This window comes from Callorhinchus milii, unplaced genomic scaffold (assembly GCF_018977255.1).
Source record: "Callorhinchus milii isolate IMCB2004 unplaced genomic scaffold, IMCB_Cmil_1.0 Scaffold2, whole genome shotgun sequence".
NCBI classification, from domain to species: domain Eukaryota; kingdom Metazoa; phylum Chordata; class Chondrichthyes; order Chimaeriformes; family Callorhinchidae; genus Callorhinchus; species Callorhinchus milii.
This window is the reverse complement of record NW_024704743.1, coordinates 8,113,580-8,137,258: the sequence shown is the minus strand read 5'-3', so window position 1 is coordinate 8,137,258 and position 23,679 is coordinate 8,113,580. Positions and strand designations below refer to the sequence as shown.

General features: G+C 38.3%; 1 protein-coding gene across 6 annotated transcripts in view; it reads right to left on the bottom strand.

Moving 5' to 3' along the window:
* The window catches only part of zeb1b (zinc finger E-box binding homeobox 1b), a 106,540-nt gene that overhangs the window by 27,923 nt on the left and 54,938 nt on the right, over positions 1 to 23,679 (bottom strand). For all 6 annotated transcript variants that reach the window (XM_042332615.1, XM_042332611.1, XM_042332612.1 and 3 more), the window contains one exon: positions 7,909 to 8,118. In XM_042332615.1, coding sequence (XP_042188549.1) covers positions 7,909 to 8,118 — 210 coding nt within the window. The remainder of the gene's footprint in view (positions 1 to 7,908; positions 8,119 to 23,679) is intronic.

The following is a 23,679-nucleotide window of genomic DNA, read 5'->3' as shown; positions in this document are numbered from 1 at the left end:
GGAGCTGAGGGAGGATGAGGTGATGATTGAGCCTAGTGTAGAAGATGTAGGCTGCAGGGGTTTGGATGATCTGGAGATTGTGGAGGCTGGTGAGTAGGGTATTGGAAAAATTGAGTGTGGACATGTATACGAGGGTTTCAGCTGCATTAGGGTGAGGTAGTGCAGAGGCGGGCGATATTGAAAAGAAGAGACAGAGAGAGAAAGAAAGATTAACTATATATTTGATTATAATTATATTTGATACTACAGGAGTTATTCCGAATATACATTGTGCTTGCAAATTGACTTTAAATTGACATTCATCACAGGAATTATAAATATCTTTAAAAATAAATGCAAAGGATGTTGTCCCCCACCCCTTCCCCCATGGTAAAATAGGCATTCTATCTCCACTCAACCTTCTGACAACTATTTCAGAATAAAAATACAAAGTATAATTAAATGTTGCTGTTCCAAGTGCTTTTCTAATCCTCGCTAGTAATTTTCTAACCATTAGTACATGCTAAAACTGAAGAGTTTCTTAAAGCATAGCGGTAGCAAATCTTTTTTTGTGCCAGTGCAGTTGAAACACTACTGTGAAAAAGTCACGAATGCCTTTTGTGCCTCCCACAAAGTTTCCACATGAGTCATTAAAAGCAGAAAACTTTTTTCTGGTTGGTGTGTGACCCAACTCATGACAGGTAACTACAAAAATTATTCAACCCGTGTTAGAGGAATAAATATAGAAATCTATTTTGAGAAGCACAGTATGGAAGGACATAAAACTTAGTGCAATCCTTTAATCGCTTTGCAAAAATGTACCAGATGCAAATTTAACTCAGTAGAAAACCAATGAAAGCTCTGTTTGTATGCTAAACAAAGCTCTTGTCCTTTCACTGGACACAACACAGACCAAAGCTGTGCAATCCAGTGGAATGGATGAGCTGGCTTCCTGCATGGACATTTCACAAAGAGATATGACTAGGCAGTTAGCCATAAGACTGTGACCAGTGCAGAACACATGCTTATTCTTAAACAACGCCAGAGCAGTTGTAGTTGCAGCTTCACATTCTGCATTGATTCAAAACTTCCACACAGAATACTAGAGGCCTAAACTAGATTCATAACCTCTTTAGTTTATGACCGTCCCCTCCTTACTAGACAGTGAAATCATACCTAGAATTTTGTCCTCTGTATACTGACGTCTAAAATGGATTTAGCCAACATCTGCAGAAGCAGAGTTACTGGCGAATTATTCTTTTCATTTCCCTATTAAAGGGGCTGTTTGGAGAGGAGGGGGAAGAGATGATATACAGGATCTACTTGGGACTGAGTTGGCTCCAAGGTGACATACCTGACAATGGAATATTGGAATTGAGTCAATCCTGAGTGAATCTGATCAGTAGATCAGTTCCTGAGCCAGGCATGTCTGCAGTACTCTAAGGTATTGCGGATAACAGACCAGCCAGTCTAGCTTGTCGGCAGGACTAAGAGAGATAGACCAGTCACTGGGGGCAGGGAGTTTTCCCATTTGGCTCCTGTTAATCCTACAAGATAAAGCCCTAACAGTGGGTGGTCCTGCCTGGACAAGAAGTGGGAAACTTGCCAGATAGTGCTCACAATTATTTTTAATCTGGTTTTAGCTAGTTAAAATTCCAGCAGTATCCCCAATGCACTAAATCTAATACTCGGCTCTAATGCCCCAAACATTTTCCAGAATTAAAAAAGTGTGTCTTCCTGGAAAGAGTTCCCACTCCATTCTAAGGCAAATGGGAAATTTCTATGCAGAGGTGGCAAGCATATGTGGAACTCAGTCTGGTTTTAATGCTCTTAAGCATGATGATGAGTGTCCGCATGTGGCTCACTAAAACACAAGGGCCTATTGGAGACTAAATTTCATTGATTCAGAAACTACTCTGGAAAAGTAACATGATGGAAGAGGGAGAAAAACATATGTTATAAAACCGTCACACATTGAAAAGTGTCAAAGTGCTTCACAAGCAATTAATGTCAAATGTAGTAATAGATTTTTTTGTAGGCAAATACAGCAGCCATTTTCGTACCAACAAGGTCCCACAAATAACATGAGGTGAATAACCAATTAGTATGGAGGATTCTTGATAAAAAAAGCTGAAACTCCATACCTTTTTTAAAATTGATTCATGAGATCATTAATGACCACTTGAACAGGCTCTCAGCTCTAACTTCTCATCTGAAAGAGGGCAACTCAGGCAACGCAGCATTTCCTCAGTACAGCACTGAAGTGTCAGCCTACATACACTATGAGCTCAAGTCCAGATATGGATCTTGAACTCAGAACTAATCGACTTGGAGGCAGGTATGTTACCAAATGAGCCAAGTGAAGCATGAAAATCAATTCATAATTCCATTCCTACTCCAAGGTATGAGACAATTCAATGAATTTCAAAAATATTCAAAAGCAACAGTAAACTCATTGAACAATAAGTTTCTGAAAGGAAATTACTTGTTTACACTCCTTGTGACTTACAAAAAAATTGTTAGTACTTCACTGGTGATGTACTGTTTTATTTACAAGGGCTGGAACTCTCTCTTCCCTTCTCTCTCCCTGAGGACAGACAAAGCAAACTTCAAAGAGAATAGAAATTTAAAAAATTAGACTTGAAAAGGTACAAGCCCTATCGCACATTCATGTATTTGGAGATATTTATTATGCTATTAAAATTTTTGTAATGGTGTAATCAAACATATTTGTATTACCTCTAAATATTTCAACTACTTTAAGAACACTATTCATAAATCAACCCACTCTAACCATACTGATTATGGGGGTGGGTGGGGGAGTAAATCATTCAGTAACAAATAAATTCATAGTTTTACCTGAATTGGGGATCACTTTTACATTGGCCTCAGCCTCTGTTTTTACCCAAAATTCTATAGTGCCACAACAGGAAAATGCCACTGTCTGAAGAAGCCAGGCTTTTTTTAAAAAATATTTAAATTTGACCACCTTAATTTAGGTTATTCCCCGATTATTCACAAAAACACTTCCGGTAGTCACCTGAACCAGTTTGTATAATTTGTTTCAATGGTCTTCCCTGGTAATTTAGACTTTCCATGAAATAGTTCTACCTATATTTCTAATTTATTTAACATTTTGAAACGTTCTCAACTTTTTAATAAAAGTCCTTGTATTTGATATAGCGCTTTTCACGTCTTCGAGACGTCTCAAAGCGCTTAACAGAACATACTGTAGTGAATTGTAGTGAATGCCAAGTGAATTGACTGTATATTTGTGAGCGAATATTTTTTAAATAGTGGGAACAATTATATTCTTCATAATGTTTGAAGAAATCCGTCAGGTTAAAGTCTGCTTTCTCCCAGTGAGAACCTTCTTCCTTCAATCTTCTCAGATCTGGAGTTAGCTTAGTTGCTCTGAACCTAGTCAAGGGCAATTATACGCTTTCCATGGTATCATATCAGTGTCGTTCATACACAAACAGTTACTCCACTTTACAGCATATTCTTTGAAGTACTTTCAGACGTCCTCCCACTGTGACACTATATGAAATTTAAGGATTATATATATTAATTATTTAAGGATTATTAGCATTGTACACAAGTCCTGTAGCTCAGTGGTTAGAGCACTCGCTTTGCAAGTGAGAGACCTGAGTTCATTTCCAGGCAGAGGGTGAAACCTTGGGCAAGTTTCCTTACTCCACACAGAGCCTAATAATAATCCTCCAAAAAAACAAAACAATAATAAATTGGTCATTTTCAATCTACGACTGTTTGTGGGACATTGCTGTGCGCAATTGGCTGCCGCGTTCGCCCACAAATATACAGTCAATTCACTTTACAGTGTGTTCTGTGAAGCGCTTTGGGACGTCCTCCCGACGTGAAAAGCGCTATATCAAATGCAAGGATTATTATTATTATATACTCCCAAATCTGATCTTTTCGTCCTATGTTAATTATCTTACATTTGATAAGATTACTCTCTTAGTCTCTTACTAACCTAATTTTCAAAAAGATTTGAATTTCTTCAGAATCTGGTTTCATTGCACTCATTATTTGCATTCAGCAAATGTAAACTTGTAGATCTTGATTTTGCTAAGAGTATATTATTAACTGAAGATGTGGTAAGGCGCTATATCAAATACAAGGATTATTAAGAGATATTTACAGATACATACAAAGGGCTGTTTAAGTTTACCCTTTCTGGACTTGGACCTCAAGAACATCAATGTGGGTGGCACATCACAAGCCGTCCTGTAAAGGTCCTCCAACCACCCTGAAAAAGGATGTTCGCCAGATAGCTGATGAGGAAATGCTGAGGCTTGGGGCGACCCCTGCTGAAAGGGGTTACCTGGAGTCCTGAGTTCAGGGTTACATCCCTATACTATGTTGTGTCAGATTGGCTCAGCGGTAGCACTCTTGCCTTTGAGATTGTGGGTTCAAATCCCACCTCAAGACTTGGAATTACATAGGCCAAGCTGACACTCCAAAGCGATGCTGAGGTTGTGCTGCACTGTCGGAGGTGCCATCCTTCGAATGAGATCTTAAACCAAGGTTCCGTCTGCCTATTCAGGTGGCTGTTAAAGATGTCATGGCACTACTTGAAAAGAGAAGGAAGTTTCTCCCGGTGTTCTGGCCAACAATATCCCAAATAAAATTGGTCACTCATTCCATTGCTGTTTGTGGGACATTGCTGTATGCAACTGGTTGCTGCATTTCGTCCACGAAATACACATTCAAAAAACACTTTACAATATATTCCCTGATCCACTTTGAGATGTCTCAACGACGTTAAGGTGTTACATCAAATGCAAGTATTATTATTAAACTTCCTCACTCAGTGTGATCCTGTCCTTGTGAATTACTCAGAGACGTAATCCTACATGAAGAGAGAGAGCCAGTTGTTGTTGTTGCTTTACAATAACCTAATCCTTGTCAGATGAAAACACATGACTAAATTTTTGCAATTGATTTTCTATCAACATTTGAATATAGAGAGCTGAGATGGATAATTATGGATATCTGTCTTAAACAACAATAAATCTTGTATCCAACTTTGGTCATGATTTTGTGCACAGCAAATTATCCAGCTAAACAAAACACAAAATACTGGAAATCTGAAAACAAAAACAGAAGTCGCTGGGAACACTCAGCAGGCCAGGCGGCACCTATGGAGAAAGGAAAGCGAGTCAACGTTTTGGTTCCATGACCCTTCGGCAGAATGTTCGTCAGTGAGGAAGCTGAGTGTTCCCAGTGACTTCTGTTTTTGTTTTCAAATTATCCAGCTAGATCATCTTGATATTATATTTTCTATCATGGCTTCACTTTAGCAATCCATTGGCAATTAATACTTCTTCAGTAGGAGACTTATCCACATGATATTGTTTTTGGTAAGATGGATGTTTGAAGCGCACAGAAACCCATCACCATGTTTAAGATTAACCAAATCAGAGTTCTATATTTTGTATTGCCATCTACTCATGAAAATTACCCTTTGTCTACAATAGAGGACAGACTCTCTTCCTGGGGGGACACATCCTACTTATCTATTTCCAGGAAGAATTGGGGTCATGTTAGCAAAAGCTAAGGTTTGCAAACGTCAGAATGTGTGTGGGGATACTCCTGGAGTTTAATCAGCTAAAACCGCGTAGCTTACCAGATTGCAAACAGTGTGTAACAAGCTTCCTGCTGCCTGTTTCAGCTGGGACCACTCTACCCGCTCGGACCTTGGATTACAGGAGACCAGTGAGATGAATCCCTAGTCCCCTGCTTCATAAAGGGTGAACTCATAAGCAAAATGAATACTTTTAGTGACATATTAAAAATGGCAATGTGTGGGACTCAGCACACATTTTGTAATAAAATATTAAGCAATTCTGGAAAAAAAATGATTCTAACCTAAAGCTAATTGGATTGCTTGAGATGGGCACTTTTCATACTTGACGATCATTTCACATGATTTCAGAGCTCTTCAAGCTCTGCCTTATCAACAGCACAAGGAATAAGGCCATCCTCAAGGAAACAGTGGAGATGGCACAATATTAGAAACAGAACTGATCTTCCACAAGTGCTCTGAATCTGAAAATTATTCAGTTTGGGGCAAATTTTGCAATTTGTTTTTGGGGATTTGTTTTTTTAATCATGGATTCTTATGAAAATATGCTTTTCTTTGTTTGGTCATTATTTCATCCACCAAAACGTTTCTGCATTTACGCATAGACTTTCCTCCTTCTCCATCTACACATACTCAGGTAACACTGACATCAGTGGCATATTGTTTCTTCATATAATCAAATCTACCCTACCCACACTGCTCCCACTGAGCAAGACATACACAATAAAAGAATGAAATGACATAAACTCGATAGAAAATAAAAGCTGATAAACTTATGTAAAAAAAATTAAAAAAACTTCTGAAAAACTGTCAACAAATAATAATAGTCCTTGCATTTGATATAGCACCTTATCATGTTTCAAAGCGCTTCACAGAATACATTATAAAGTGGATTGACTTTGTATTTTGTGGGCAAGAAGCGACAGCCAATTGCGCACAGTAGTATCCCACAAACAGTCGCGGATTGAGTAACCAAATTTTTTTTTGAATGCATTATTACCCCTGGAACAACTGGGTTTCTATTTATTGCTAGGTAAACAGAGGCGTTTGGAGTAAGGAAACTTGCCCAACATTTCTCCCTGCCTGGGAATCAAACCCCCGGTCCTCACGCAACAGTTGCAGAAATACATTTTTAAAAAGTCGTCATAAAATAAGTACACTCAAAAATCAAATATTTTAACTTGAAAAATAAATGCCAAGATTGCTGAAAGCTCATTTTGTCTTGTAGAATGTGCAACAAAAACAAAAAAACATTTGGTCTATCAGACATGCAAATTGACCTGTGCTAGATCAACAGAAAATATTATCCAAACTTGAACCAATACTTAAAAACAAATCTTTCCTGAACACTTCGTTCTCCTTCTATACTGGCCGAACATATGGTGAAAGTTAAGTTCGTGTTAATTTAAGAATAAGTGGTAAAAGAACAGATGCCTCAAAAAAGATTGGTGATTGCAAATATTTTGGTGAAATTAAACCAAAATAATAGCAACATTTGCTATTTAGAGCATCTTCTGTTTAGTGGATCTTTAATTCTTATACATATTCTCATTCTGTCTATGTCGGTGGGACATAGCTTTACCCAAATTGGCTGCCATGTTTGCCTTCAAATTACAGTTAAATTTATTATAATTGTATTCAAAACTTTACCAGCATTAGCAAGTAGTGCATTGACTATATCCAGTGACTATTATTAGCAGAAGGGGCACATTAGACCTTATTGTCTAGATTAGAAGGTGCATCTGTTAAGGCCTAAAACATAAGCAGTAAGAACACAAAGTACTTAATGTTGTTAGGGACTGAAAGATCTATCGATATGCATGCCGAAATTTATGTTGATGTCAACATACACGGTACGTTTAACATGTTTTTATACAGGGAAGGGTCAGGGGCTTCACATTTTTGTTGACATACGTGGGATTTCAATGTAAACGGGTTCAAGATACATTCTTCAACTCAGTGTTTAGTTTGGTTTTCTGCAGTTCTTAAAAAATCCGAACTTCTAAATTAAAATTGAATTGGAGAATTTTGCAGTTTTACGTGATCCTAAATTTTAAGACAGAACAATGTTACAGACTAAGACTCTAGGTTTTCAGGTCACTAGAAGGATGCCAGCACTTAGGAAAATCAACCTGAAGTAAAATGTGGATAAGGGTTACAGGGCTACAACATTTTAGACCAGTTACCTCTTTCGGTTCAAAAAGACTGCTGAACATATGTATTATTTAAAGAGAGGTAACTAAAATGACAAGTACTGCCATACTATAACCATAATCAAAAATAAAATGTCAGTACTGATACTACTCCAAAAAGCTTACCATCTTCATCTTCTTTCCAATCGTCTCCATCATTCTCGTCCTCTTTATCATCTTTTCTTGGCAACACAGTGTGCTTTGTTGGCAAGTCATCCTCCAGTGCATTTGTATCACAATCTGCTGCGTCAGTCACACTTTCATCCTCCACAATATGTAATTTGTCTTCATCATCTGTATCCGAGTTTGTTTCTACGACATTATTATAGTTGGTAACTGCAAAAAAAATTGAACATGTGAAAAATTATAGTATTCTGCATAACTTCTGCACTTTTGCAATTCTCACATCACAGTACTTAAAAAGAACTCAAATCAAAGACTGGGTAAATTCTACTTTGGAAAAAATCAAAATATTTGCTAGTAAGGTCAATTCCTTTATATTTGGAATTTTAGGAACAATTCTGCATCTCTGGATAATTAAACAAAATAAAATGTTAGATTCCTACCAGAAGACCTGAGTTCAAATCCCAGAAACTTTCATTGAAGTGCACTTATAATAATAATAATCCTTGCATTTGATATAGTGCTTTTCACGTCGGGAGGACGTCCCAAAGCGCTTCACAGAACACACTGTATTGACTGTATATTTGTGGGCGAACGCGGCAGCCAATTGCGCACAGCAATGTCCCACAAACAGTCGTAGATTAAAAATGACCAATTTATTATTGTTTTTGGAGGGATTATTATTAGGTGTGTGGAGTAAGGAAACTTGCCCAAGGTTTCGCCCTGCCTGGAATTGACCTCAGGTCTCTCGCTTGCAAAGTGAGTGCTCTAACCACTGAGCTACAGGACTCCACACTTTCCTTAAGTGAGATCATTTTGTTTTTTTTTCCCACATTTGAGATGCAATACAAATTTACATTTTTATAGGGCCTTTCACACCGGAAACATGTTCGAAAGCACATAACTATACTAGGTGCCTAGTATTCCAAGCTGGAAATAGAAGCTGAGGGGGCTGGGAAAGATGACTGAAAACACAGTCAAAGAGGTAGATTGAGACGAATTTTGAATCAGGCCAGGGAGAGAATTGGAAAGACTCTTGGATGGAGTACCAGAGAGTGTGGGAAGAAAGCTGTCTGTCAATGATGGGCTAGGTAGGGTCATGTTGATTCTTTTTGGTCAATGACCTTAACATTTTTTTTTGCGCGTGTCTGAAACATGCAAAAATCTGTCACTGGAGCATATTAGGTATAAGTTGGCAAGAGTCCAATAATAATAATTGGAACTCCAGAATGTGTTTTAAAGTACTGCCTGAAACACTGTGTTCAATTATCAACTAACACAAATACAATATATACTAATTTTCTCAGTCAAAGTGGTATAAATGACAAAACAAAATGTGTTCAGATGTCAACATAAACTTCAAAGAGAATGATGTATCGATACAAATGTGTTCATTTTAACTTCAAATTATGATCCAAAATAGTTTGTGACAAGTTCACAGTAGTACGTGAAAAATGACATGTAATGTGATATGTATCCGAAGGGAAAATTATCAGTTAAAAATTACAGTTCTAATATTGAGGGGTTTTGAGTGCGAGTCCACGTCTCCCACCTCCCTTCCTCCAATTTCAACACAATGGTTTGGTTTAAAGAGTTTAACATATGCCATTGTTGTTGCCGCCACCGCTGCCAATGTTTCCCTACCACATCACAGAACTGATTTGAGATAGGCCAGTATCCTGTGCAGCGAGCGGCAACAATATTGGTCACCACAGTCTTCAGGTCAACCAAGTGCATCAAAGTCTTTGAGGTGGGGGAAGCAGGGGAAATACTCACATCTGAAACTAGCTAATATTAAAGACTGTTTGGAGTGTTATGTAATAATTATCTGTGGAGTGTTTTTCACCCCCACGTCTCTGAAAGATTTGTTTTACCTTTAAAATTGTTAATTTTATCAAAGTGCCTAATTTATTTTAGCAGAGACCCAGCCAACATTATTTTTGTTCTGTGTCTGATGCATAGAGAAATCCACCACCATGCTTAAAAGTATCCAAACCAGATTGAGTTCCATGTATGTTACCTACACATGGAAATTCCTGTATACATCAGTCTGAGGTACGTCAGTCTGGCTCATAAGAACGTAAGAAATGCTAGACAAAAAAAGACCACGGTCCATCTAGTTCGCATTCACATATGTCCCAAACTATCTATATACTATATCCCATAATGTTATTTCCTAAAAGAAAATAATGTGTGTTTGAAAGAATCAGCACTTCCTGCTTCAACCGTCTCCCTAGGTTCACTATTCGCTCACTAAAATAGTGATTGCATAGATTTGTTCTGAATTTACCCCCTTCAATCGCAGGCCGTGTCCTCAGTTGGAAACACTCTTGTCTTTGAATCAAAAAGCTAAGGGTTCAAACCCCACGTCGGGACTTGGAACCCATATAGTCTAGGCTGACACTCCAATGCAATATTGTGGGTATGCTGCATTGTCAGAGGAACCATCTTTTGGATATGACCTTAAACCGAGGTCTTGTCTGGCTGTTCAGATGGTTGTTAAAGATCCTATAGCACTACTTGAAAAGAGAAGGGAGTTTCTCCCTGTATCCCAGCCAACAATCCAGCAAACACAATTGGTTATAACTGGATTCCACAGTTAAAATTGGACTCCATAGCTGTTTGTGGGACATTGCTGTGTACAGATTGGCTGCTGGGTTTGCCCACAAAATACAGTCTTTGTATCACTTTGAAACATCTTAATGATATGACAAGGCACTATCTATCAAATGCAAGGATTATTATTACAACCATCTGTTGTGCATTCTGGGCTGTTGCAGTCACCTAACCCTTGGAAGGTCATTATTGCTCCAGAGAGGTTACAGAGGTGAATAATCACAAGGGTTTCAGATCCACATACCTAGGTTATAAGAAATAAACACCCAATATGCTGGAAATACAAAAAGAATCAATCAAACCTGCTGCCTGTATCTCTGGAGAGCTGGGTCAGAGCCATATAAGGAGGAGGAGGCAGATGAATGGCTTGAGAGCAACTAATAATATACACGATTATTAGGCCAAATGTTTCTCTACAAATTCTTACGTTTGTTCATTTTCAGTGCATTCACATATTGTAGCTTAGTAGTTTGAGCCCTCGCCTCGTAAGTGAGAGGATCTGGGTTTGATTCCCAGGCAGGGCGAAACGTTGGACAAGTTTCCTTATTCCACACGCCTCTGTTCCACCTAGCAATAAGTAGGAACCCGGTTGTTAGATCGCTTTTCCAGGGGTAACAATTCCTTAAGAAAAAAATTGGACCCTAAATTCAGGACTTTATGTGGACACTGCTGTCCGCAATTGGCTGCTGTGTTTCACCCACAATAATAGTCAATTCACTTTACAGTATATTCTGTGAAGCTCTTTGATAAGTCTCGAAGACATGATAAGGCGCTATACAAATGCAAAAATTATTATTAAAGGAACTCTTCTCCCCACTAAATATTTATTATGTTGCCAAGGTACCTAACACTTTTGCAATTCACAAGTTAGTTCATAACTGTGAGGAATGTTGAGAAACATTAGTCAACAGCTTTAAATCTCTAGCTTTTGTGGTCAGATTTATAGACGAGTCTGAGGTGTGGAGTATTAATTGGTGTAGAGCAATCCGTGAAAATGGGATATTGATTTGGGAGATCAAGATCAATGAAGCCTTTGAAGGCTGTTTGGATGCTGTTGATTATTAGGAGTTAATTAGCATGAGATATACTGCTTTGTGCTTCTATATTGAATACAATGTTTTAAGATTAGAGGAGTTCATTGAATCAGCAAGACTAGTAAATATGTTTGTTTTAATTTTTGTTTTTGTCCATTGATTGCAACAATAATTTCACTCAGTGTATATAAATGAAGTTCCTCAAAATGTAATGTAGTAGTTCCCACTTATCACAGGTTTTTATACAAACACAAAGTGGACTTTTTTTTAAAAAATGAGGAAATAACCTTACTAATCATAGAATCATACAGCACAAAAGGAGGCCATTCAGCCCATCGTGTCCCTTATCGTGCTCTTGAAAGAGCTGTCCAAATTAATCCCACACCCCTGCTCTCTCCCCATAGCCTTGCGAATTTATCCTCCCCAAACACCTTTTCACTTTTCTCTTGAAAGTTGTTATCAAATCTGCTTCATCACCCTTTCAGGAGGTAAATTACAGATCCGAAGAACTTACTGCATGAAAAAAAATTCCATTATGGCATGATGACTCTTTGCATGTTCACAAGCAAAGTTTCTACTACAACAGCAAGCAATTCAATTTGTAATACAATTTTTTTGTCAGCTGGTGTCAGATATACATGGAAACTCATCACAATGCTTAATATCCAAACCAAACTGTCCACATTCGCACAAAAATGTTTCCGTTGAATGTAATGGAGTAGGTACTCTCTCCCCAAAGGGCTGCACACTGCTCACCTAATTACAACAATAACAAAATTACATTTGTAAAGCACCAAGTTACAGAAAGTATTAGACACAGCTTGGCAAGAGTCAGGGCTTGGGACCCCATTGTGCACATTGGGGGACTGCTGGAGTTTAACTCGGTAAAACTGTTCAGCTTGCCATTCTGAATACTTTCTGGCCAGCTTCCCTTTGCTTTTCAGCTAACAAATCCTTTCCATTAGTGCTTTGGCTTTGAGTGTTAGCAAGTGTGAAGCATTCCTGCCCTCATAAATGCTAATTTTTAAAAACGTGGTTTGTACTTTATTAACATGCAATTAAATAGATACACTTTTCAGCAGTGCTTCAATCCAATCTACTACATTAAATGTCTTGTACAGAATCTCCATTTCTTTATTAATTCATCCAATTTACAGCTGGGGCTGAAGATATGCAATGTTGTTGTATACCTCTTCACGTTGTATTCCATGACCTATTTATTTTCCACCATAACATCAGTCTTTTCTCAACAATTTATCATTTTATAAGTTCAGTGAATTTCTATGATTTGTAACGATAAACTGGATGGATAAGCTAAAAGCTACTTTTTCCATGAACCAATTAAACACTGAAACTACACCTTCACAAAATTCAAGAACACAGAAACCATTAAAATCAATGACACATTCAACTTGCAGCCAAAGGAATATGAGTGGATACAGTCCACTTTGAGATAGCTTTCTCCTACCCTGGGATAAGTTACCAGAAATGCATTTGGTAGCACAATTTTTCCTGGCCCAGATCTAAGATTTCCTTCATTGCTAGTTCTTCTCACATGGAGACAGGAAAAAGAAACTGGGAAAGTCTGCGTAAAAATAACAAAATTGTGAATCTGCGACTTTTGAAACACAATATGCTGCATCACCACCATTTTGCTAAATTTATCGAGGATTGTGACTGAGGTGAGTCTGTCTACACAAGAAAACATGATATTGCAGAGCTACTTGATAAACTGCACTGCTGTCAAGCTACCCCGCGTAAAGGGAGCTACATAAATGCAAGTTGTTGTTGTATTAAACACCCTTGCAATGGAGACAGTTTTAAACTAACATAGATCTAGGAAGCCACTGAAAAGGTGAATTTTCACATTGAGCACGATTTTTTGCAATAATTTTACTTGCAGGTTCATGGAAAGAACCATTTCATAATAAATCCTGTGAAGCGCTTTGGGATGTGTTCCCAGTGTCAAATGTGCTATACCAAATACAAGGATTACTGTATTATTATTATAATAATAAAACTGATGAACTCTATATCCCGTATTTAAACACAATTTCCGCCATGTGCGATTGCTAAACCAGTTACCTGTTAACCAGTTTGCGCACTTGCCAATAGTAATTTGTGTATTTTATAAAAATAATTTGGATTCCGCACAATGGCATGAAGCAGTTCTCAGCTTAGAATTTTTAAATCTGAATTTTTAAATAGCAAAATAGGCATTACACTGAGACATTCAAAACAAAGCTGGGTATGAAATACTGTAGTCTTGGGTGGGTTTGTAATTGCAAATTCAAGCCTTCCTCCGTTATTGAAATTAGCTCAGCTTACACACAAAGGGCCCATCCATGAGGATATAAAGGGTGGGTGGGTGGGGGGGGGAGGGGAAGCAGAAGGAAAAAATAATGCATCGAAAAAACATAAAGGGAAATTAAACTGTACTTGCAGTAAAAGTGTAAGCCACTTATAGTAAGTGCTCGTCTGTTCCTTTCTAAGCAAACTAGAATGAGCTGCTGCAAGAACCCAGGGAGCAGCAAGGGAGAAATAAAGTGCATGCACGCAGGGAGATGACTTTCAAAGACTGCAATGTGAAAAATAGAGTGTGACCCAAGACTAATTGGAGAGTGAATGTGTATGTGCTAGAGGGGGTAGGGGGAAGAAATCATGAATTTCAGTTAACATACTTCATCCCCAATGGAGTATTCTTCTACCCCGACAGGCCGTAAAACAAGGAGACATACTGTACTCACAGATTAGCAAATTTGCAGTGTATATATCCCAAAATTGTTGTTATTAAATAATTGCACTAACATATAAAATATTTTATAACTGAATAAAACAGATCCTGATTGTGCACATCAACACTATCATACTGTAGTTCCTTTCAATGAAAAAACAGGCATGACAGATAAAACTACAGCTCAGTGATTCACCTGCAGGAAATGAAACTAGTCACAAGCATTTGTAAAATCAATGTTGGTTTAAATGAGAGTTCCAAAGATTGTACAACGGTTAAACAACCAAAGGATGCAAATCACAAATACTTTGTGTCAGAACAAGGGATTGACACAGGACAGTAAAATGTTCCCCTTCACCCACTAAAACTATTAAGTATAAACTGATGAAACATGATTCATATTAATTTCTTCAGTACCAGTTTCATGAAACTGAAGCTTCTCCCTGCTGAGTGTGTTCACGAGAATGTTTTGCACCCCTGTGAAGTGTTAAGCAGAACAGGCTGTAAGATTCTGAATACAAGCAGGTCACTACTTGGGTTGAGGTACTGTTGCAGTTAGGGATAAGAGGAGTAAGGGGTGATCTACTGTTTTCACTGTTGAAAGTTCTACTCTTCATCTAGTCATAACCAAGTGCTCAATGGTTGCCCAATATGTCCAATGCTGACTTACTCATTTGATAAGCACAGAAATTGACAAAACAAATCTGATTATAACATCCAGCAACAAGAGATCTGGAGATAAAACAACAGCTAAATCTTTTGGTGGCACCTGCTATAAGGAACAGTGAATTTCAACTACTTTTAAACTGGTTGAGCTTAATAATAATCATCCTTTGCTAACAAATCAGTATGAGATACAAGCTATTCAAGTATCCTATTAATTAATAGTAGTTATTTGAACTTATTTCTGACTGACTCATAAAAACATCAAATGTAAGGATTATTATTATTATTTTGCAAAACATTTGCTACCTCAAACAACAGGTATATTGGTGAGTCTGTACCAAACTTTAACGGATGGTCATTTTGAAAAATGAATAGTGTGGAAATTCAATAACAAGCTAGAGGATACAATTATACATTAATTTTAAGGAAACTTTTGTTCATGACTTGTGGAATAGACTGCTACCTAGTTCAGTCAGTTAACGCATTCAAAAGGGAATTATATCAATTGCTTATTCAGAAAAGAGCAACAATGTGTGTGTTTGTAAAAGTTGGTTACTGACACCCACCCGATCTCTGCGACCCTACTCCATGGCCATTCCCTCTGCTCAGCAAACAGTGTTTTATGCACCTCATATAATCTGCCCCAACATCGACAGATGTGTCTTCAGCCATTCAGCCTCCGCTCTCTGTCCTTCCCACCTTAACCCTTCCATCCCCACCTTCAAATCCATCCTTTCAACTGTACTTTCAGCCATCTTTGCGGTCACTGGCTGGCTGTAGAGAAGGCTTGCATTGCAGCACTGATATTGTAGCATTTGCATTGTACTTAAAAGCCTGGATTAGTATTCAGTGTTCTTGAGTGGAGGAATCCAAGTATGATGTTATGTAATCAAATGTGCTCGGAAGCAAAGATCATGGAGGAAAAGTAATAGCATGATTTGAACCTTAAAGGGACTACTTTCCTTTGCTGTTTCCTCTATTAACTTCATCTTATCCATGCAGTTTGTAGGGGATGCAGGGAATAAGAACAATCAGCTCTGTTTTTGGTACTGAAATAGGTAACAGTAAGTACTTTTTCTTTTCATCAGTTTGGTGTCTATCAAACAAAGAATTCTTAAGGGTAACCAAACCAAACTGCTGAGAGTTCCACATATGCATGGCAATTTCCCTTTATCTGCAGTGTGCACTCCCTACCCAGAGGGATGTACGCTGCAAGCCTAATTATTAGGCATAGGTTGCAAGAGTCAAAGGTTGGTCCCCAGCATATACAGTACTTACTGCTGGAATTTAGCTAAAACTGCACAACTTATCACTGGAAACACTGACTGACAGTTTCCCGCTGCTTGTCCAGTTGGGAACACCCTATCTGTTAGGGGTTTGGCTTGCAGGGTTAACACGAGCAGAGTGGAAAGAATTCTAGTGCTAAGTGACTGGTCTGCTACTCCAAGTCCTGCTGATGAGACAAGCTGGGTGGTCCATCATCATCATCAGTGCCTTGGGGCAGTGTGGATCTGTCTGGCTCACAAACCAGACTATCGCAGATATTCCATTGCAAGGCACTTTGGAAGCATCTCATCCCTTTAAGATTCCGCTTACACGCACGTCCCACCCACCCACTGCCTGGGGAAGATAGAACAAACTTTAACATGTAATGAAGATGATTCAGCAACAGCTGATCTGCATCAACAGCCCCTAAGCAATTGAGTACAATACAAAATTACATTTGTAAAGTGCCTTTCACGTCAGGAGGATGTCCCTAGGCGCTGAACAGTCAGTGATTAGGACCCAAACGGAGGCGGGGGCAGGAGGGTGGCCTTGACTTGTGCCTTGAAGGAGGCAAGGGAGGGAGTGAGGCAAAGGGACTGTAGGATGGAGTTCCTGAGGGTGGGGGCAGAGAGGCTGAAGGCCCGACCGCCGATGGCGGGGCGAGCCGAGCGGGGGACATGGAGCAGGCCAGAGTCTGCTGAGCGGAAGGGGTGGATAAGATTGATAAGGGTGTTAGCAGGTCAGAGAGGTAGGAGGGGGCAAGGCCGACAAGCAGAGCGTTGGCATAGTCGAGCCTGGTTGTAATGAAGGCATGTATGAGGGTTATAGCGGCCTGAGGGGTGAAGCGATGGTGGAGTCGAGCAATGTTGCAGAGGTGGGGGAATGCTGAATGGGTCAAGGCACAGATGTGGGGGAGACAGGACAGTTAAGGGTCGAACAAGACACCTAGGTCCTGACTGGCTTGGTGAGGTGGAGTGTTCATCCGTGGATGCTGATGCTGCTAATGCCTGAGGCGCGGAGGCACTGGCGCAAGTCAGTGGCTCAGGAGAGCCTCGGTCTTGCTGATATTCAACTGTAGAAAGTTGGCTCTCATCCAGGACTTGATTTCTGACCGATTAATCTAAATTTTGGGTTGAATGTAGATAATAGCCAGAGCACGCTACATTTAAATTTACAAGGAAATAAAAGATATTACAAGAACCAAAGAGGGAGAAATAAGGGGGGAAAATAAAGGAAAAAAGGAAAAAGTGAAAAACAAAATGCAAGATATAAAGGTAGGGGCCTGAGGTCCAGAGCAGTAGACAATATGCACATATTGTGTACAATTTCTATAGTGGAGGTCTGAGAGTTTAGATAGGGCATAGTCTTTCTGTGGCTTGTTTTTTTCCCCTGTGTATCCTTTTGATGGAAACACGGCACAAGTCCCTCTGGTCAGAAGCAGCCAAACTACCTTCTTAATCTATATATATTTTTTTAAATCACTTACAATAGTTGTTTTTAAAGTAAATACATATCAAGATTCAAGAGTGTGTGTGTGTTTGGGAAATGTGTTAGAAGAAATAATGCCAAATTGCACGTACAATTGCAGGTACAATATGTATGCTATCAGATAGCATTCTCAAAATAGAGACTGATGAAAAATTAGCTAAAAATACATTAATTCCAAATCTATGCTTATAATGCAACGTTACAAAAGGTGAAATTAAAAACATCTCCCCTTTAAACTTGATTTACATCAGTCTGTTCGGCAAGCAAGTATGCCAAAAACATTTTGGGAAGAGTTTTGCGTGTGCAAAGTAAAATTGAAGTATTTAACTTTAAACACACACAAAGCCAATTTCCTAATGATAAATATCCAGGGCTTTGATCCAGTGCAGTTATATTTCTCATCAAATACTGTAGTTTGAGATGTGAAAAGTGCAGCACATAAGCATTTTACTACTTCCTGTGGGGATCACATATCATTTTCCAATTATTTTTCCTTCCATCACTGACAAAACTAAGTAGGTTTGCATAATGTTTTTACATGTTTGTCAAGCTCATTGGAAAAAATGCAAGAAATCAATGTGGGACACGTTTAGAAATAGATTACAATTCCACAAAGAGTCCATAATTCTGGGTATCCGATTCAGCCAAAAGTTAAGAAATGATAGATTTGAGTTTGTTTTCTTTCTTTGGGAGATGGAAAGGTATACAAAAGAAATGGAAAAGAATGTTAACTATAGTCACAATTACCGTCATACACGTGTGAGCTCAACTGCAGCTAAATAACTGAGATAGTAGTCAAGCCTCCCATTTATAATAAACATTAGATTTTCAATGGATGCAATGAATTTACCTGTAATTCTGTTTCACTTGAGAATCATATGAAATGAACAAAGCTGAGAATCAGAAAAAGTTACAGAAATAGACCAATCATCCCATCAAGTTTGTGCTGACATCTGTCTCCACATCAGCCATCTGATCTAATCTTACTCTCCTGCTCACTTCCTCCACCTTTTAATATTCCTTTTTTTCTATCTAATTCTCATTTAAATTAAAAGCTCTACTTTAATAACTGTTTGTTCCAGAAATTGCCACATCCAACCACCTTCTCTGTAAAGAATTTTGTTCCTACCCCACACCTTAATTCCTTTTACTATGATCCCAAATCATAACTTTTTTGGTCCTCTTAATGGGGGAATCACTAATACTATATATATATATATACATACACACCATATATGTGTGTAATTCAGGCCTTAGGATACAATTCAGTAGAAACACAGAATAAATATTCTTTTCTGAAACTATGAAACTAGTTTAAAATAGAGAAACACTAAAAGATAGAATTGTTTTAGGAAATATCTGAGCCCAAATCTTTACTAATAATGCAATACAGTATGACAAAAGATGAAATTAACCCGAGTTACGGTTAAGAGTTAAGTTAAAAGTTGCATATCTAGCAGTTTCCAGACAAATAAGGTATAGTATCACATCGCCAAGGGATACAAAGAGCAATTTGAGAGCATTTGAGGTTTCAGTTCCATGCAACAAAAGTGTTCCAAAAGGGTACCCAAATATTATAAATCAGTCACTAATTTCCAAGTTCATCTACACAGCACGAACCAAAGTAATTTGATTTGTCAAAAGCACCATCTTGCACACGTACCTCAGACTTAGGATATCATGCAAACCAGAACTCACAGCAATATACTTAAAATGTCAAACCTCCAACGTTAGTACACATTTCTGATTTTACTCATATGGGAAATTTAAATATACCATAAAAAGCACACCAATGCCGAATAATATTCCAAATTGCTAAACTCCGTACCCCCATTACACCAGTCCTTGCCAAGCTCGACTGGCTCCCAATGACTGAACGGATCGATTTCAAGATCCTCTCGCCCCTTTTCAAAATCCCCTCATGCCCTCAGACCTCCCTACCTACCCGATTTGCTTACCCCTACTCCCCCACCCACTGTTCCATTCGGCTGGCTCCAGTCTCCTATTTGTCCCTCGTCCTCTCCACCATCAGTGGCAATTCCTTCAACCACTACGCCCTGAAACGTTGGAACTCTCTCCCTCAATCCCTCCGCCTTACCCCCTCCCTCCCCACTTTCAAATCTCACCTAAATACCTTCCTTTTTGATTGTGCTTACGGTCACCTCCCCGTCCCTCTCACTCAGGCTCGGGGTCAGACTCTGCCACTGTTAAGCACTCTGGGACGCTACCCCGCGTGAAGGGCGCTATATAAATGCAAGTTGTTGTTTGTTGTTGATTGTGGAACACTGCTGAGCGCATTCAACAACACTGTGCATAAACTATGAATCTTCATTAAAGTTTTATTGATTCCCACAATAAAATACAATCAATTCACTTTACAGTATATTCTGTGAAGTGCTTTGAGACGTCTCGAAGACGTGAAAAGGCGCTATATCAAATGCAAGGATTATTATTATCCTTCATGTATTGTCCTCTTCAAACTTGGATCAGCCTGGTTACTTGTTCTGTACTTTTCTACTGCTTGTACATCTCAATCAAACCTAACCCTTGCGATTCATAACGCCTTTGCATAAATTAGTATTTTACTGTTTTAGCAATATCCAGGGCAACCACAGTTATAAGCAGCCCCCCACCACCTTTCCTGGTATAACTCAGTTTCACTTATAACGCTGATTCCTGGCTTTCGGCACGGACCAACCTGTTCCTTGTTCTAAATAGTCACTTAATAACAATTATTATTATTGTGGACAAAACACAGCAGCCAATTTTTTCTTTCAGGTATTATTATCCCCAGAAATGTTCCCCAATCAACTAACAACCGGGTTCCTACTTATTGCTAGGTAAACAGAGGTGTGTGGAGAAGGGAACTTTCCTAAGGTTTCACCCCACTTGGGAATCAAACCCGGGTCCTCTCACTTGCAAGGCAAGATCACTAACTACTTTGCTATGGGACGCCACAATCCCAGCATACTCAGATACTCAAACATTGTTGGTTTTCACACTGTGCATAAACTATGAACCATCATTAAAGTTTTATTGATTCTTTTTACAAGAAGGTGGATATGGAAAATCAATGAGCAGTTTGAAGCTACAATAATGGCAGTCACTACCCTGCATAATAATATATCGAGATTCAGCTTCTATGCTCCTATTTCTATTATTTGCAAGAACATTCTGCACACTTGGATCACAACTTTTATTAACAACACTTTTTTGTAATTTCGTAAAATTACCTTGGGTAGTGGTAGTTTATTCCTTTAGGATTGCATTAATGCTTCACAGTAGACAGAAATTAATTAATTATGTAAAGCTTTGGCATTTAACTGCATCACAGAGCAAGCAGACCAACAGTAGAATGAGCTGCATTCATTTTTATTGAGTGACAGATCTCACAGCCTGGGCAATGTTTTTAAAACTATTAAGTAGGAGGTGCTTGTTACTGCATGGTGTTTTGTGATTGTACAACATTTAAACCCTTTTGAAGTGACTGTATAACATTCGGTTTATTGTTGCTCCTTCCAATCTACATTACTACATGGTTCTTAAGTCATCTGCCCAAGTAATCAAGGAGATTAAACTTTATTCAGGGGAAAATAGATAAAGAAACGAGAAAGAAAATCACCCAATCACACAAGAAATATAAACTAGGCTTCCCACTCATTATTTCCAGCAACAAAACTATCTCAACAGCTTTCTTGCTCCTCTCTGGCAGTTAGCTACTTTCACCAGCTAATTAAAAATAAATGCTTGTTGTTAACAGCATTACTGCAGTTTATTTTATTGTTTATTTTGTGAATATTCTCACCCAAATACAATATTGTATACACAGAAGGGGATAGGAATAATAATAATAATCCTTGCATTTGACTTTGCGCCTTATCACTTCTTCAAGATGTCTCAAAGTGCTTCACAGACTATACTATAAAGTGAATTGACTGCATACTTTGTGGTATACTTTGCGGCAGCAATGTCCCACAAACAATCAAAGTGACCAATTGAAAAAAAAATTGAAGGAATTATTATCCCTGGAAAAGTGATTCGCCAATCAACTAACAACCAGGTTCCTACCTATTGCTAGGTAAACTTTCCCAACATTTTGCCCAGCCGGGAATCAAACCCAGGTCTCTCACTTGCGAGGCAAGCGCTCTAATCACTGATCTATAGGACTCCACGATAGTGGAGATGGGAAGAATGCTATTTCTTGGGTTCCAAAGTTTAACAAAAGTATGAATACAATTACTATTTCCACAAAAGATAAAATTAAACATTTAATGTGCTATGTAATAAAAATTTGTAACAGTTACCAATACAACAACAATTTGTATTTATATAGCACCCCTCACGCAAGGTAGCTTCCCAGAGCGCTTACATGGGGTAGGCCAATGATGATGAACCCGGAATCAGATTAAATATACAGTATTTTTATTTTTTTAACCATCACTTGAGGTTTACACAATAAGATGATTGTATTGTGGATGGGAAAATAGGTGAAGTTTTATTTTAAAGTTACTGCTTAGATTGAAATAATAAGATCATGGTGGTGTGAGCCAATTTTAACAAACACTGGCATATTTTAAGGCTGGGCATATGTTGTGCACGACGTCACCTGGAAACTTCAGTGCCCTGAAAGACCAGAAGGCTAATATACAGATTTGTTCCCGTACGTCCATATTATAGTTACACGCGTGATGGATGGAAGAAAGATGCCAGAGGCAACATAAGGTTTTAATAAAGAGGAGTCAGTCCAGCCTCACAAAATTTCATTTTAATTTACTCAATTACTTAGTATGATGTAAAATCATTTTCAATAATTATAATTGTATATCATATGTAATCTGCAATATGCTCTATAAATTGACTTGAATAGAAACTCCACAAAGAAACTAGTTCTCTGAACCAAAGAAAAGCATTACTAATCGACTTGAAATGGGTTCAAGACTAAACACGTCTTTTCCAGCTTGCTCTTATACTGCGTTTCAGCTATTAACCAGATCTGCTGGAAAGGCACGACATATAATGAAGTTTCAGTGTACATTCTATACAGGAAACTGATTAGAGGGGAGTAGCAAATAAAAAACAGTGTAGATAGTTTTACTAGACTCATTATATGTACACAACATCCCATTTGCAACAGATTTTTATATGAATGTTTAGATCGCTTTATATATTTATGATTTCAAACATTGGCAACCTAAAGCTAAAACATGCATAAATTGTATAATTATTCTGTGGCTCAGATCCTCATCACTTGATTGTAAAAGTATTTCCTGTGGTTAAAACAGTGCTGAAGGCAGCCATTTGGTTTGCCTACAAATACAGTCACTACATTTTACAGTAAATCAACTGAAGTGCTTTGAGACATTGAGTATTGTTTCAACTGCCCCATAAGACATTATATCAAAGGCAAGGCTTATTACTTTATGATTATTTCATGTACTTTGTTTAAACTGGTTTTATTTTAAATATTAGGGACTAATTAGTGAAGGGAGATGGAGGTACATAAATCCTTAAAGGTGGGAAGACAGGTGGACAAAGCTGTCAAAAAAAACTAATTGAATCTTAGGTTTTATAAATAGGGGCATAGAATATAAAAGCAAAGAGGTAATGATATAACTTATATAAATCGTTAGTTAGACCACAGTTGGAATAGTGTCCAATATTGGTCACTCCACTTTAGGAAAGATTTCAAGATAAGTTAGTAAACGAGCAAATGGGGAGATTAGAAGAATATTTTTCACCACAGAGAAATTAGGATATGAAATGTCATACCACAAGCGGTGGTTGAGGTAGAATCCATACTGGCTTTCAAGAGGGAACTAGACAAACACCTTAAAAAGAGTCAGCTACAGGAGTATGGGGAAAGGGCAGGTAAATGAGACAGAAAAGATTACCCTTGAGGAAACCGGCACAGACACAATGGGCCGAATCATCGTCTTCTGCACTGTAAATATCTATGATCCTACTGTAATT